The sequence below is a fragment of the Scyliorhinus canicula genome, chromosome 7 (genome assembly GCF_902713615.1).
Source record: "Scyliorhinus canicula chromosome 7, sScyCan1.1, whole genome shotgun sequence".
NCBI classification, from domain to species: domain Eukaryota; kingdom Metazoa; phylum Chordata; class Chondrichthyes; order Carcharhiniformes; family Scyliorhinidae; genus Scyliorhinus; species Scyliorhinus canicula.
In genome coordinates, this window is record NC_052152.1 from 104,702,264 (window position 1) to 104,716,316 (window position 14,053).

Below are 14,053 nucleotides of genomic sequence, written 5' to 3' on the forward strand. Positions count from 1 at the left end.
TTGATCCAATAACATGTCATGTCTTGTGCCTTGCAGAATAATGGGGACGCGGACACAGAGACAGGGACTAAATGAGGGGACTGTCAGCAACCATCCAGTGCCTGCAGATGCAGATGGAGGAGTCCAACCACCTGCAGGTGCAGGAGGTGGTGCCAACCATGCATGTCTCCCAGGCCAACACCGCACGGGTGGCGCCCACGGTGGAGGCCTTGTGGGGAGCCGAAGATATCGACCATGAGTCGAGATGTCCGAGGCCTGGGGCATTCTGTGCGGGTGGTGGCTGAAGCACAGGACAGGGCTGCCCTGTCACATTGCCACCTGTACATTTCAGCGGTGCTCCATGACCACGAGCATTGAGACTCTGGTCGAGACGAGAGTGGGCCTCCAGGACTGACAGCACCAGGTGGGGGGAGAGCCCCAGGTGTTTGTTCTGGTTGCACTCCCATCCCACGGAGTGACCTGGGGATCATTGGGCCCCCCAGGGTGGAGGAGGTGATGGGGCCTATGCCGGTGACACCTGCAGGGGACGTGCCGGAACATGACAGCACCTTGGCCTCCCCCCTCCTCTCCGTGGTGCAGAAGAGGGTGACACCATTCCACCTGGAACACCCCAGAGATTGCTGGGCCCATCCAGGCCCAGTCATTCCAGCCACCAAAGGGACTGCAATCACAGCAGGCCGCCTCCACTCCTGATTTACCAACTGGGGATCCACCTAGTTGTAGCATTACAGCCTGTAACACCAGAAAGATAGGCACCAATTACGTTGGCATGGGTGCAGCACACGTCCCACTCCCGCCACCCCCCTCTTCCTGGCACCCCATCCCCACCTCTGACACTCCTAGGGTTTGGTTTGACCGTATACTGGAATGACCAGCCCGCATACAGAGATCGCTCAGGGGCAGGTGTCAGACGGTGTCAAATGCAACGTTGTGGAGGACACAACAGGCTGGTCACCCGACCTGCTCTGCCCAGCAAGGTCTGGATCTCGCCCTCACTGGGCGAGATCCAGATCTGAATACTCAAATTGACCAGTCGTAATGACATAAAGAATGGGTCTCCCAGGCCATTGGAGACCCCTGGGTGGGCAGGGACAGGGCAGAGTGCCACCATGTCACTCCCCCTGTCATCTGGGCATCTTTAATAATAATAATCTTTATGATTGTCACAAGTAGGCTTACCTACCGTGACAATGAAGTTGCTGTGAAAATCCCCTAGTCACCATACTCTGACGCCTGTCCGGGTACACAGAGAGAATTCAGAATGTCCAATTCATCTAACATCACGTCTTTCGGGACTTGTGGGTGGAAACCAGAGCACCCGGAGGAAACCCACGAAGACACGGGGAGAAGGTGCAGACTCTGCACAGACAAGTGCCCGAAGCGGGAATCGAACCTGGGACCCTGGCGCTGTGAAGCAACAGTACTAACCACCATGCTGCCCACTGCAGTGCCACCCGTGCACCATGCCAGGGTGCTCAAGTATCATTGCAGGATGCTGTGGCTTTGCTAGGATGCTGTGGCATTACCAGGATGCCAGTCTGGCAGTGCCAGGTGGGTACTAATGGACTCAGGCCCGGAAAGCGGGGACCTGCCAGGTAGAGGGGGTGAGGGCGGGTTCCCAGAGGCTTCCCTAAGTTTGGGTGGGGGGAGGGGGGGGTCCCAAAACATGATGGGGGGCCCTGAAAGGGGGCTGGGAAGACATGGACTACTTTCCAAAATGGTGCCCTGATGCATGGAGCCCTTCCTTCAGCTTACCAGCAGAATATCCCTGAGAAACTCTCCGAGACAAAGAAAGGTCAAAATGCTGTTGGTTTCCGGGATGTTTCTCAGCTGCAGCTGCCAAGAAACACCCCGCTGAACAAGCCTTTCAGATAACTTTAACTTGAGGCAACAGCCACGAGTCAAAGGTCAGAGTGCCACATCTGACCATGTGCTGTCTTCAGTGCATTCCAGTTATTAACATTTATATATTAGTTTAATGTCTTACGATGGCGCGTTTTATCAATAGATTCCATTTTTCATTTACACAATAAATAAAGCAACAACACTTCACACTGTAAAGACAAAAGACTAAATAAGCAATAATACTATATACCTGTACATTAGAGTTAACAGCCCATAAAGCGATGCTTTTAACCAAGATTAAGATTTGGAATTTATTCTGTCAACCAATGATTATTAATTATCTAAAATTCCAGGAGGGCTGATTCTAAATGGACAATGAAATGGGAATGCCCACACTACTTTATTCGTTCTTGGAATGAAGGTTATATGGGAAAATCTAGCTATTATCGCCCAAACCTAATTGCCCATGAGATAGTGATGATGGACTGCCTTCTTGGACCCATTGCTGGTAGATAGAAGTTTCAGGAAAAGGACCCAGTGAGCCTTGTCCTGATTAAGATCAATGCAGTCAGTGACCGCAATCATTGGAAGCAGTTTGGAGATGATTCACCAGGCTTAATCCTCCAATGAAGAGGTTGTCCTATGAGGGGGTGATCAAACAGATTGGACCACATATGAAACTTATCAGATTCTGAAGGGGCTTGACAGGATGCTGAGAAGCTGTTCCTCCTTGTGGGGAAATCTAGAACTATGGAGCACCATTGAAAAATAAGGGGTCTCCTATTTAAGGCAAAGGTCAATTTCAGTCAAAATCCTATTGAGATGGCAGATCAGGCTGGATGGGCCAAATGGCCTACTCCTGCTCCTATTTCTTATGAGTTTATGACATAGCACTTGGCTAAGTCAGCCTCAAATAGGGCATTAATTTTCTGATTGGCATTATTTTAACGTTGGTATTAACCCAAAACAGATCAAGGTAACAGACAGGAAAATCTAGGATCAGGGATTTTTGTGATCAATAAACTGTCCAGGGCTTTAAGCAACAGCTTATCAGGAACAATTTAAAGATACTTCTTCTGTGAGGCACAGAAGGGGCTTCAACTCTTGTCATCAGAAATGTAAATGTTGGAAGCCTCGAAATTCCGAGCTGTAAGCAGGCGGTTCATCCAGAAGCACTGGCTGCTGAAGTTATCTGAGTACTTTCACTGCTGAGACCTTTGACACATTCTGGATTTCTGACACAGAGGCTGTGGTGGTTTGCAAAGAAACATTTAAAACGTGCGACACCCAGGGGAATTTTCTTGCAGTGATGCTTCTGAACAGCTGTGTAACTATTGGCAATGCTGAGATTCACCATGACCCCAACAGCAAGGTGGCCTGGGTCGCCATGAGCAACATTCTTCCTGTCTATTAATCACCAGCTTAAAAATCCTTTGACTAGTCCATACACCCACCATAGTTCAATATATTTTGTGACAACAGGAAGCAAATCTTGCCCCACAAAATAGTCAGATGTAAAATTCCTGCTCTCCCTCTTGATTAGGAGTAGGCCGTCTGCCTTCAGGACAGTTCCCATTTCTGGTTGCACGGTTTGTCTCCAAAGATGAAGATTGTTTTGTTCTGGACCAGAGCCAAGATGCTGCAGTGAAGACAGGGGGAGATGGTGTTCGCGAGGTCAGACAACAGGAAGAGAATTCAGGGAACCGAGGAATCGACCTGGATGAAAGCTCGGAAAAAGAAGGAAGTGAATGATCCGCTGATGATGAAGGTCTGAAGGCTTTGGGCCTGGTATTGCATTTCCCCAGTGAAGGAAGAGCAGCATCCAAATCTTTGCTAAAGCCATTCAGTATTGAGTGTGTGGACTGGATAGAGAAGTCAGAGCAGGATGTGGTCAAGCCAGTGTCGACATCGGTCTCTGCCGCATCTTCTAGACCATTGGATGTGATTTCAGAGGTGACATCAAGTGCTTGGACTTTGATTTGTTGTCCTCTGTCACACGATGAAAGGACCAGGTCACCCAGCATCAGTGAAGAGGAAGCTGAGCCACTGAAAGTCGGCAGACAGAACAAGGACTTACTGCGCTGAGCAACCCGGGATATCCCAGAGGCTCTGCTGGCTGTCTTGCTAGAGTCTCCTTGACCTCCAATCCAGATGTCTTCTTGGGAGTTCCCTCGGAATCGGCTGAACCCACTCTGTTTGTGGTTAATCTGCCGGTGGCGACGGTATCTGTCTGGTGCACCGTAACACTGGGGAAGCAGGCTGCGTGAAGGAATAGAAGAGCTGCGCCTTGCTGTGGTGAATTGAGGAACTACACTTCTCTTCCCCAAGCTTATGGACGAACTTTGTACCTGTAAAAACAAAATTAAAGATAAACTTTACGCACTAACTGCATATGATGCATACTTGTGTCAAGAGTATGGTGCCAAGTTTCAATGCACTTGGTCTTAATGGACATGTTACTGTTGGCAAGGTGGCCAGAGCCATTTTGAAAGAGGATTTCTGATGGGTGGCCAAATCACCTGCCTGTTTTAGGTGATAAGCCCCTTTTAACTTGGATATTGGGGGTCCTGCAACGTTATTAGGAAGCTGGCATTTAGCGTCTGCACAGTGCAAAATCTAACCAGTTACACAAATGAATGACCCAAGGCCTGGCCAATTATAAGCGTCAAATTAATTTTCTGAGCCTTGGAGAGAAACAGTTCCACTAGGCACTACTGAAATAATCTGTTACCTTGCCAGCCAGGGATCTCATCTCTCCCATTGGAATGAAGTTGGGAACAACCTTATTTGTAGCACAGGTTCCAATTTTGTGTTCTGATGGAGATGACTCAGAAGAATCAAAATCTTATCATTGTTACAGATTCTGGCTGATCTGTTGTGTATTTTCTTATTTTTGCACATTCCACCTCATGAGATCCACTGGGATACCAATGAAGGGCAGCGAGGATGGGATTCACTGGGACTCCAGTGAGGGGCCGTGAGGATGGGATTCACTGGGACTCCAGCGAAGGGCAGTGGGGATGAGATTCACTGGGACTCCAGTGAAGGGCAGTGGGGATGAGATTCACTGGGACTCCAGTGAAGGGCAGTGGGAATGGGATTCACTGGGACTCCAGTGAAGTGCTGTGGGGATGAGATTCACTGGGACTCCAGTGAAGGGCAGTGGGGATGAGATTCACTGAGACTCCAGTGAAAGGCCGTGAGGATGGGATTCACTGGGACTCCAGTGAGGGGCAGTGAGGTAGAGATTCACTGAGACTCCAGTGAAGGGCAGCGAGGATGAGATTCACTGGGACTCCAGTGAGGGGCAGTGAGGATGAGATTCACTGGGACTCCAGTGAGGGGCAGTGAGGATGAGATTCACTGGGACTCCAGTGAGGGGCCGTGAGGATGAGATTCACTGGGATTCCAGTGAAGGGCAGCGAGGATGGGATTCACTGGGACTCCAGTGAGGGGCAGTGAGGATGAGATTCACTGGGATTCCAGTGAAGGGCAGCGAGGATGGGATTCACTGGGACTCCAGTGAAGGGCAGTGGGGATGAGATTCACTGGGATTGCAGTGAAGGGCCGTGAGGTTGGGATTCACTGGGACTCCAGTGAAGGGCCGTCGGGATGGGATTCACTGGGATTGCAGTGAGGGGGCGTGAGGATGGGATTCACTGGGACTCCAGTGAAGGGCCGTGAGGATGGGATTCACTGGGACTCCAGTGAAGGGCCGTGAGGATGGGATTCACTGGGACTCCAGTGAAGGGCAGCGAGGATGGGATTCACTGGGACTCCAGTGAAGGGCAGTGAGGATGAGATTCACTGGGACTCCAGTGAAGGGCAGCGAGGATGAGATCCACTGGGACTCCAGTGAAAGGCCGTGAGGATGGGATTCACTGGGACTCCATTGAAGGGCAGTGAGGATGGGATTCACTGGGACTCCAGTGAAGGGCAGTGAGGATGGGATTCACTGGCACTCCAGTGAAGGGCCGTGGGGATGTGATTCACTGGGACTCCAGTAAAGGGCCGTGGGGATGAGATTCACTGGGACTCCAGTGAAGGGCAGCGAGGATGAGATTCACCTAACGTTAGGGGCTGGTTTAGCTCACTGGGCTAATCGCTGGCTTTTAAAGCAGACCAAGCAGGCCAGCAGCACGGTTCAATTCCCGTACCAGCCTCCCCGAACAGGCGCTGGAATGTGGCGACTAGGGGCTTTTCACAGTAACTTCATTTGGAGCCTACTTGTGACAATAAGCAATTTTCATTCATTACATTTCATTTCATTTAACGTTGATCCTCTCAGTGCGAACTTAATTTTCTCAAGTCTAAGAAAACCAGCCATGTTGTTAAACCAAACCCCTGATTTTGGGGGCTTCGAGTCCCTCTACTCTAGCAATATACGTTTCCGGGCTACCAAGGAGCAAAGGCCAAAACGTCAGCCTCTCTCGCCTCCTGGACTCCCGGGTCTTCCGACACTTCAAACATCGCGATCTCTGGATCGGCGGCACTCTCGTTATTAGCACCGTGGACATGACATCCGCAAATCCCTGCCAGAATCCCCTAAGCTTTGGGCATGCGGACATGGTTTGCTGGCCCTCCCGCGTATCTCACACACCTGTCCTCCACCCCAAGAAAACTTGCTCATCCGGGACACCATCATGTGTGCCCGGTGAACCACCTTGAATTGTATGAGGCTGAGCCTGGCACATGATGAGGACGTGTTGACTCTGCTCACGGCATCGTCCCACAGACCCACCTCTACCTCCCCTCCCAGCTCATCTTCCCATTTACCCGTTAGCTCACCTATCTGGGTTTCCTCCCACTCCATGAGTTCTTTATAGATATCCAAAACCTTCCCCTATCCCACCCCCGCTCTAGAAACTACCTTGTCCTGTATCCCCTGTGACGGTAGGAGTGGAAAGGTCGAAACCTGCCTTTGCATAAAACCCCTTATCTGCAGATATCGAAACCCATTCTCACCCGGCAATTCGAAGTTCTCCTCCAAATCCTCTAAACATGGAAAGCTTCCAACAATAAATAGATCCCCCAGACTCTCAATCCCTGCTTTCTGCCATCCCCGAAATCCCCCATCCAGCCTTCACAAATTGAAGCCCACACCGATGCTCCCTCTACTCTCACATGCTTCCTCCACTGCCCCCAGACTCTCAGGGCCTCCACTGCCCCCAGACTCTCAGGGCCTCCACTGCCCCCAGACTCTCAGGGCCGCCACTGCCCCCAGACTCTCAGGGCCGCCACTGCCCCCAGACTCTCAGGGCCGCCACTGCCCCCAGACTCTCAGGGCCGCCACTGCCCCCAGACTCTCAGGGCTGCCACTGCCCCCAGACTCTCAGGGCTGCCACTGCCCCCAGACTCTCAGGGCCGTCACTGCCCCCAGACTCTCAGGGCCGCCATTGCCCCCAGACTCTCAGGGCCTCCGCTGCCCCCAGACTCTCAGGGCTGCCACTGCCCCCAGACTCTCAGGGCCTCCGCTGCCCCCAGACTCTCAGGGCTGCCACTGCCCCCAGACTCTCAGGGCCGCCACTGCCCCCAGACTCTCAGGGCCGCCACTGCCCCCAGACTCTCAGGGCTGCCACTGCCCCCAGACTCTCTGGGCCTCCACTGCCCCCAGACTCTCAGGGCCTCCACTGCCCCCAGACTCTCAGGGCTGCCACTGCCCCCAGACTCTCAGGGCTGCCACTGCCCCCAGACTCTCAGGGCTGCCACTGCCCCCAGACTCTCAGGGCCTCCACTGCCCCCAGACTCTCAGGGCCTCCACTGCCCCCAGACTCTCAGGGCCTCCACTGCCCCCAGACTCTCAGGGCCTCCACTGCCCCCCGACTCTCAGGGCTGCCACTGCCCCCAGACTCTCAGGGCCTCCACTGCCCCCAGACTTTCAGGGCCTCCACTGCCCCCAGACTCTCAGGGCCTCCACTGCCCCCCGACTCTCAGGGCTGCCACTGCCCCCAGACTCTCAGGGCCTCCACTGCCCCCAGACTCTCAGGGCCTCCACTGCCCCCAGACTCTCAGGGCCTCCACTGCCCCCCGACTCTCAGGGCCGCCACTGCCCCCAGACTCACAGGGCCTCCACTGCCCCCAGACTCTCTGGGCCGCCACAACCACCGGGCTTGTGGAGTACCGGCCTCCACTGCCCCCAGACTCTCTGCGCTGCCACTACCACCGGGCTTGTGGAGTACCGGCTTCCACTGCCCCCAGACTCTCTGGGCTGCCACTACCACCGGGCTTGTGGAGTACCGGGCCAGCGAGAACGGCAGAGGAGCTGTTACCAATGCCCCCAATCTTGTGCCCTTACAGGTGGCCACCTCTACTCGTTCCACACCAACCCCTTCCCCACTACCCAATTCCTGATCATGGCTATGTTTGTCATCCAGTAGTAGTTATTAAAGTTCAGCAGTGCCAGCCCACCTACCCCTCGACTCCGCTCCAGCAGCACTTTCTTTACTCACAGGGTTCTACCCGCCCACACAAACCCAGAGATCACCCTATTCACCCGCTTAAAAAAGGCCTTTGGTATAAAAATAGGGAGGCACTGGAAAACAAACAGAAATCTGGGAAGGAACGTCATTTTTATGGTCTGTACCCTCCCCGCCAGTGACAACGGGAGCATGTCCCACCTCCGAAAGTCCTCCTTCATTTGTTCAACTAACCGGGTCACATTTAATTTATGCAACTGCTCCCATCCCCGTGCCACCTGAATTCCCAAATAGCGGAAACTCCCTCCCGCCACTTAAAAGGCTGCTCCCCCAGTCTCCTCTCCTGACCCCTCGCCTGGATCACAAAAACCTCACTTCGGACATCACTGAGCTATTGCAATAGATCTGATACCAAGAATTTGTCATTGCTGTGAAATGAACATTGGCCAGTTTCTGTTTCAGATGTTCTTCTCTGCCAGTTTTATTGCCCAAGTGGCGAAGGTGAAAAACACCCAATTTGGACCACAACAAGGGACCATTACAAACCGGATGGTCTACACCTGGGCAGGACTGGAACCAATGTCCTAGGGGGTGCTTTTGCTAACACTGTTGGGGAGGTTTTAAACTAATGTGGCGGGGGATGGGAACCAGGGGCGGGATTCTCCGTTGCCCGTCGTAACGCGGGTTTCCGGCGAGAAAAATCGGTGTTAATGACTCCGGCGTCGGGGCCTTCTTTAAGGCCGCTATTCTCCGTTCCCGGAGGGGCTAGCAGCTGACTGACGCGATACGCGTCAGTTTCACCAGCTGCGGAAGTGGTGAGACCCGGCGTTTTTTTGGAGGATAAGGAGGAGAGAGACCGGCATTGGGGGGGGGGTGTGTGTGTGTGTGTGTGTGTTCCGGCATTTGGGGGGGGGGGGGGTGTGTGTTCCGGCATTTGGGTGGGGGGGGGGGTGTGTGTTCCGGCATTTGGGGGGGGGGGGTGTGTGTGTTCCGGCATTTGGGGGGGGGGGGGGTGTGTGTGTTCCGGCATTTGGGGGGGGGGGTGTGTATGTGTTCCAGCATTTTGGGGGGGGGGGTGTGTGTGTTCCGGCATTTGGGGGGGTGTGTGTTCCGGCATTTGGGGGGGGGGGGTGTGTGGGTTCGAATTTGGGGGGGGGGGGGGTGTGTTCCGGCATTTGGGGGGGGGGGGGTGTGTGTTCCGGCATTTGGGGGGGGGGGGGTGTGTGTTCCGGCATTTGGGGGTGGGGGGTGTGTTCCGGCATTGGGGGGGGGGGTGTGTTCCGGCATTGGGGGGGGGGGGGGGGTGTGTTTCGGCATTTGGGGGGGTGTGGGGGGGGGTGTGTGTTCCGGCATTTGGGGGGGGGGTGTGTGTTCCGGCATTGGGGGGGTGTGTGTTCCGGCATTTGGGGGGGGGGGTGTGTGTGTTCCGGCATTTGGGGGGGGGTGTGTGTGTGTTCCGGCATTGGGGGGTGTGTGTGTTCCGCATTTGGGGGGGGGGGTGTGTGTTCCGGCATTTGGGGGGGGGGGGGGGGTGTTCCGGCATTTGGGGGGGGGTGTGTGTTCGGCATCTTGGGGGGGGGTGTGTTCCGGCATTTGGGGGGGGGTGTGTTCCGGCATTGGGAGGGGGGGTGTGTTCCGGCATTTGGGGGGGGGGGGTGTGTGTTCCGGCATTTTGGGATTGGGGGGGGGGGTGTGTTCCGGGCATTTGGGGGGGGGGGGGTGTGTGTTCCGGCTTTGGGGGGGGGGGTTGTTTTACGGCATTTTGGGGGGGGCGTGTGTTCCGGCATTTGGGGGGGGGGGTGTGTTCCGGCATTTGGGGGGTGGGGGGTGTGTTCCGGGCATTTAATTGGGGGGGGGGGTTGTGTGTGTTCCGGCATTTGGGAGGGGGGTTGTGTGGTACGGCATTTGGGGGGGGGGTGTCGTTCTGGGCATTGGGGGGGGGTGGCGGTGTGTTCCGGCTATTGGGAGGGGGTTGTGGTTCCGGCATTTGGGGGGGGGGGGGTTTGGGGGCAGCGGCGGGCAGAGAGGGGGGCGACGGATGCCAGGGCCTACGCACCGCGCCCCCCCCCTGCACGCCGCTGCCCCCCTACCCCAACCCCCCCCCTCACCACCCCTACCTCAACCCCCCCCCTCACCACCCCTACCTCAACCCCCCCCTCACCACCCCTACCTCAACCCCCCCCTCACCACCCCTACCTCAACCCCCCCTCACCACCCCTACCCCCTTCACCACCCCTACCCCACTCCAACGCCGCACCCACCCCCCCACTAACGCCGCACCCCCCCCCCCACTAACGGAGGAAGGAAGGGGGGGAGGAGGAAGGAAGGGGGGGAGGAGGAAGGAAGGGGGGGAGGAGGAGAGAGGGGGGGGTGTGGGTACCGGCCTTCAGAGGGAGGGGGACGGGGTGTGGGTTGCGGCGTTGAGGGTGGGGGGTTGCGGCGTTGAGGGGGGGGGACCCGGCATTGAGGGGGGGGGACCCGGCGTTGAGGGGGGGGGGGGGGGGACCCCGGCGTTGGGGGGGGGGGGACCCGGCGTTGAGGGGGGGGGGGGACCCGGCGTTGAGGGTGGGGGGGGAACCCGGCGTTGAGGGGGGGGGGTTGCGGCGTTGCGAGAGATGGGGGGCGGCGTTGGAGGGGGGTAGGGGTGGTGGGGAGGGGGGTAGGGGCGTTGGAGGGAGGTAGGGGTGGTGAGGGGGGGTGGTTAGGGTAGGGGGCAGCGGCGTACGGGGGGGGGGGCGACGGTGCGTTGGCCCCGGGCATCCGTCGCCCCCCCCTCTCTGCCCGCCGCTGCCCCCAAACCCCCCCGATGCCGCAACCCACCCCCCCGATGGCCGCAACCCCCCGATGGCCGCAACCCACTCCCCCGATGGCCGCAACCCCCCCGATGGCCGCAACCCCCCGATGGCCGCAACCCACTCCCCCGATGGCCGCAACCCCCCCCGATGGCCGCAACCCCCCCGATGGCCGCAACCCCCCGATGGCCGCAACCCACTCCCCCGATGTCCGCAACCCCCCCGATGGCCGCAACCCCCCCGATGGCCGCAACCCACTCCCCCGATGGCCGCAACCCCCCCGATGGCCGCAACCCACTCCCCCGATGGCCGCAACCCCCCCGATGGCCGCAACCCCCCCGATGGCCGCAACCCCCCGATGGCCGCAACCCACTCCCCCGATGGCCGCAACCCCCCCGATGGCCGCAACCCCCCCGATGGCCGCAACCCCCCGATGGCCGCAACCCACTCCCCCGATGGCCGCAACCCCCCCGATGGCCGCAACCCACCCCCCCGATGGCCGCAACCCACTCCCCCGATGGCCGCAACCCACCCCCCCGATGGCCGCAACCCACCCCCCCTATGGCCGCAACCCACTCCCCCGATGGCAGCAACCCCCCGATGGCCGCAACCCACTCCCCCGATGGCCGCAACCCACCCCCCCGATGGCCGCAACCCACTCCCCCGATGGCCGCAACCCCCCCCATGGCCGCAACCCACCCCCCCCCGATGGCCGCAACCCACTCCCCCGATGGCCGCAACCCCCCCGATGGCCGCAACCCACCCCCCCGATGGCCGCAACCCCCCCGATGGCCGCAACCCCCCGATGGCCACAACCCACTCCCCCGATGGCCGCAACCCACCCCCCCGATGGCCGCAACCCACTCCCCCGATGGCCGCAACCCACTCCCCCGATGGCCGCAACCCCCCCGATGGCCGCAACCCACCCCCCCCCGATGGCCGCAACCCACCCCCCCGATGGCCGCAACCCACCCCCCCCCGATGGCCGCAACCCACCCCCCCCCCCATGCCGCAACCCACCCCCCCCCATGCCGCAACCCACCCCCCCACCCCCATGCCGCAACCCACCCCCGACACTGAACGGCGTCAACCATCATCAATGGTTGACGCCGTTTTAAATCAACTGTGATTTTCGCCGACGTGACCCGTGGCCACGTCGGCGGGACTTCGGCCCATCCGGGCCGGAGATTTAAGGTCAGTGCAAATAAAATGAAATCCCGCCGGCGCCAGCTGTTTTCACAGGCTGCCGGCGGGATTTGCACAACGCCGGTTTTTTACCGGCGGGAGAATTCGAAAACCTGCGGGAGCGGAAATAACGCCGCTTCCCGCCAATTCTCCGACCCTGCGTGGGGTCGGAGAATCCCGCCCCAGATTAGGAAGTTAGAGGTCAGTAAAGAGGCAGCAACTAAAGCCAGTAAGGTACTAGATAATAAACTCAATGTGACTAAGGGGAAGAGTAGACAGGGAAGAGATGATGAACGCAAAGGGACAGGTGGTCTGAGGTGCATTTGTTTTAATGCGAGAAGTGTAGCAGGTAAGGCAGATGAATTCAGGGCTTGGATTAGTACCTGGGAATATGATGTTATTGGTATTACTGAGACTTGGTTGAGGGAAGGGCAGGACGGCAACTGAATATTCCAGGGTATAGATGCTTCAGGAGGGATAGAGAGGGAGGTAGAAGGGGTGGAGGAGTTGCATTACTAGTCAGAGATGATATCACTGCTGTGATTAAGGAGGGCACGATGGAGGATTCGAACACTGAGGCAATATGGGTGGAGCTGAGAAATAGGAAGGGTGCAGTAACATTGTTGGGACTTTACTACAGGCCTCCCAAAAGCGAGCATGAAGTAGAGGTACAAATATGCAGACAGATTATAGAAAAATGTAGGAGAAATAGGGTGGTTGTGATTGGAGATTTTAACTTCCCCAACATTGAATGGGATTTGTGTAGTGTTGGAGGCGATAATGGAGCAGAGTTTGTAAGGAGCATCGAGGAGAGTTTTTTAGAGCAGTATGTAAATAGTCCAACTCGGGAAGGGGCCATACTGGACCTGGTGTTGGGGAATGATCCCAGCCAGGTGGTTGAAGTTTCAGTCGGTGATTACTTTGGGAATAGCGATCACAATTCTGTAAGTTTTAGAATACTCATGGACAAGGACGAGCGGGGTCCGAAAGGAAAAGTACTAAATTGGGGAAAGGCAGAGTATAACAAAATTCGGCAGGAGCTAGGGAATGTGGATTGGGAGCAGCTGTTTAAGGGTAAATCCACATTTGAAATGTGGGAGTCTTTTAAGGAAAGGTTGATTAGAGTGCAGGACAGACATGTCCCTGTGAAAATGAGGGATAGAAATGGCAAGATTAGGGAACCATGGATGACGGGTGAAATTGTGAGACTAGCTAAGATGAAAAAGGAAGCATACATAAGATCGAGGCAACTCAAAACTGATGAAGCTTTGGAGGAATATCGGGAAAGTAGGACGATTCTCAAACGCGCAATAAAGAGGCCTAAAAGCCGACATGAAATATCTTTGGCTAACAGGGTTAAGGAAAATCCCAAAGCCTTTTATTCGTATATAAGGAGCAAGAGGGTGACTAGAGAAAGGATTGGCCCACTCAAAGACAAAAGAGGGAATTTATGCGTGAAGTCAGAGAAAATGGATGAGATTCTTAATGAGTACTTTGCATCGGTATTCACCAAGGAGAGGGACAGGACGGATGTTGAGGCTAGGGATGGATGTTTAAATACTCTAGGTCAAGTTGTCATATGGAAGGGGGCAGTTTTGGGTATTCTAAAAGACATTAAGGTGGACAAGTCCCCAGGACCGGATGGGATCTATCCCAGGTTACTGAGGGAAGCGAGGGTCGAAATAGCTGGGGCCTTAACAGATATCTTTGCAGCATCCTTGAGCACGGGTGACGTCCCGGAGGACTGGAGAATTGCTAATGTTGTCCCTTTGTTTAAGAAGGGTAGCAGGGATAATCCAGGGAATTATAGACCTG

General features: G+C 56.2%; 1 protein-coding gene across 1 annotated transcript in view; it reads right to left on the minus strand.

Annotated features, from left to right (window-relative positions):
• Window positions 1-1,384: 1,384 nt before the first annotated feature.
• Window positions 1,385-14,053, minus strand: part of LOC119969241 (protein FAM124A) — a 59,249-nt gene continuing 46,580 nt past the window's right edge. Inside the window, exon 4 of the mRNA XM_038802592.1 lies at window positions 1,385-4,193. Coding sequence (XP_038658520.1) covers window positions 3,354-4,193 — 840 coding nt within the window. The 3' untranslated portion in view covers window positions 1,385-3,353. The remainder of the gene's footprint in view (window positions 4,194-14,053) is intronic.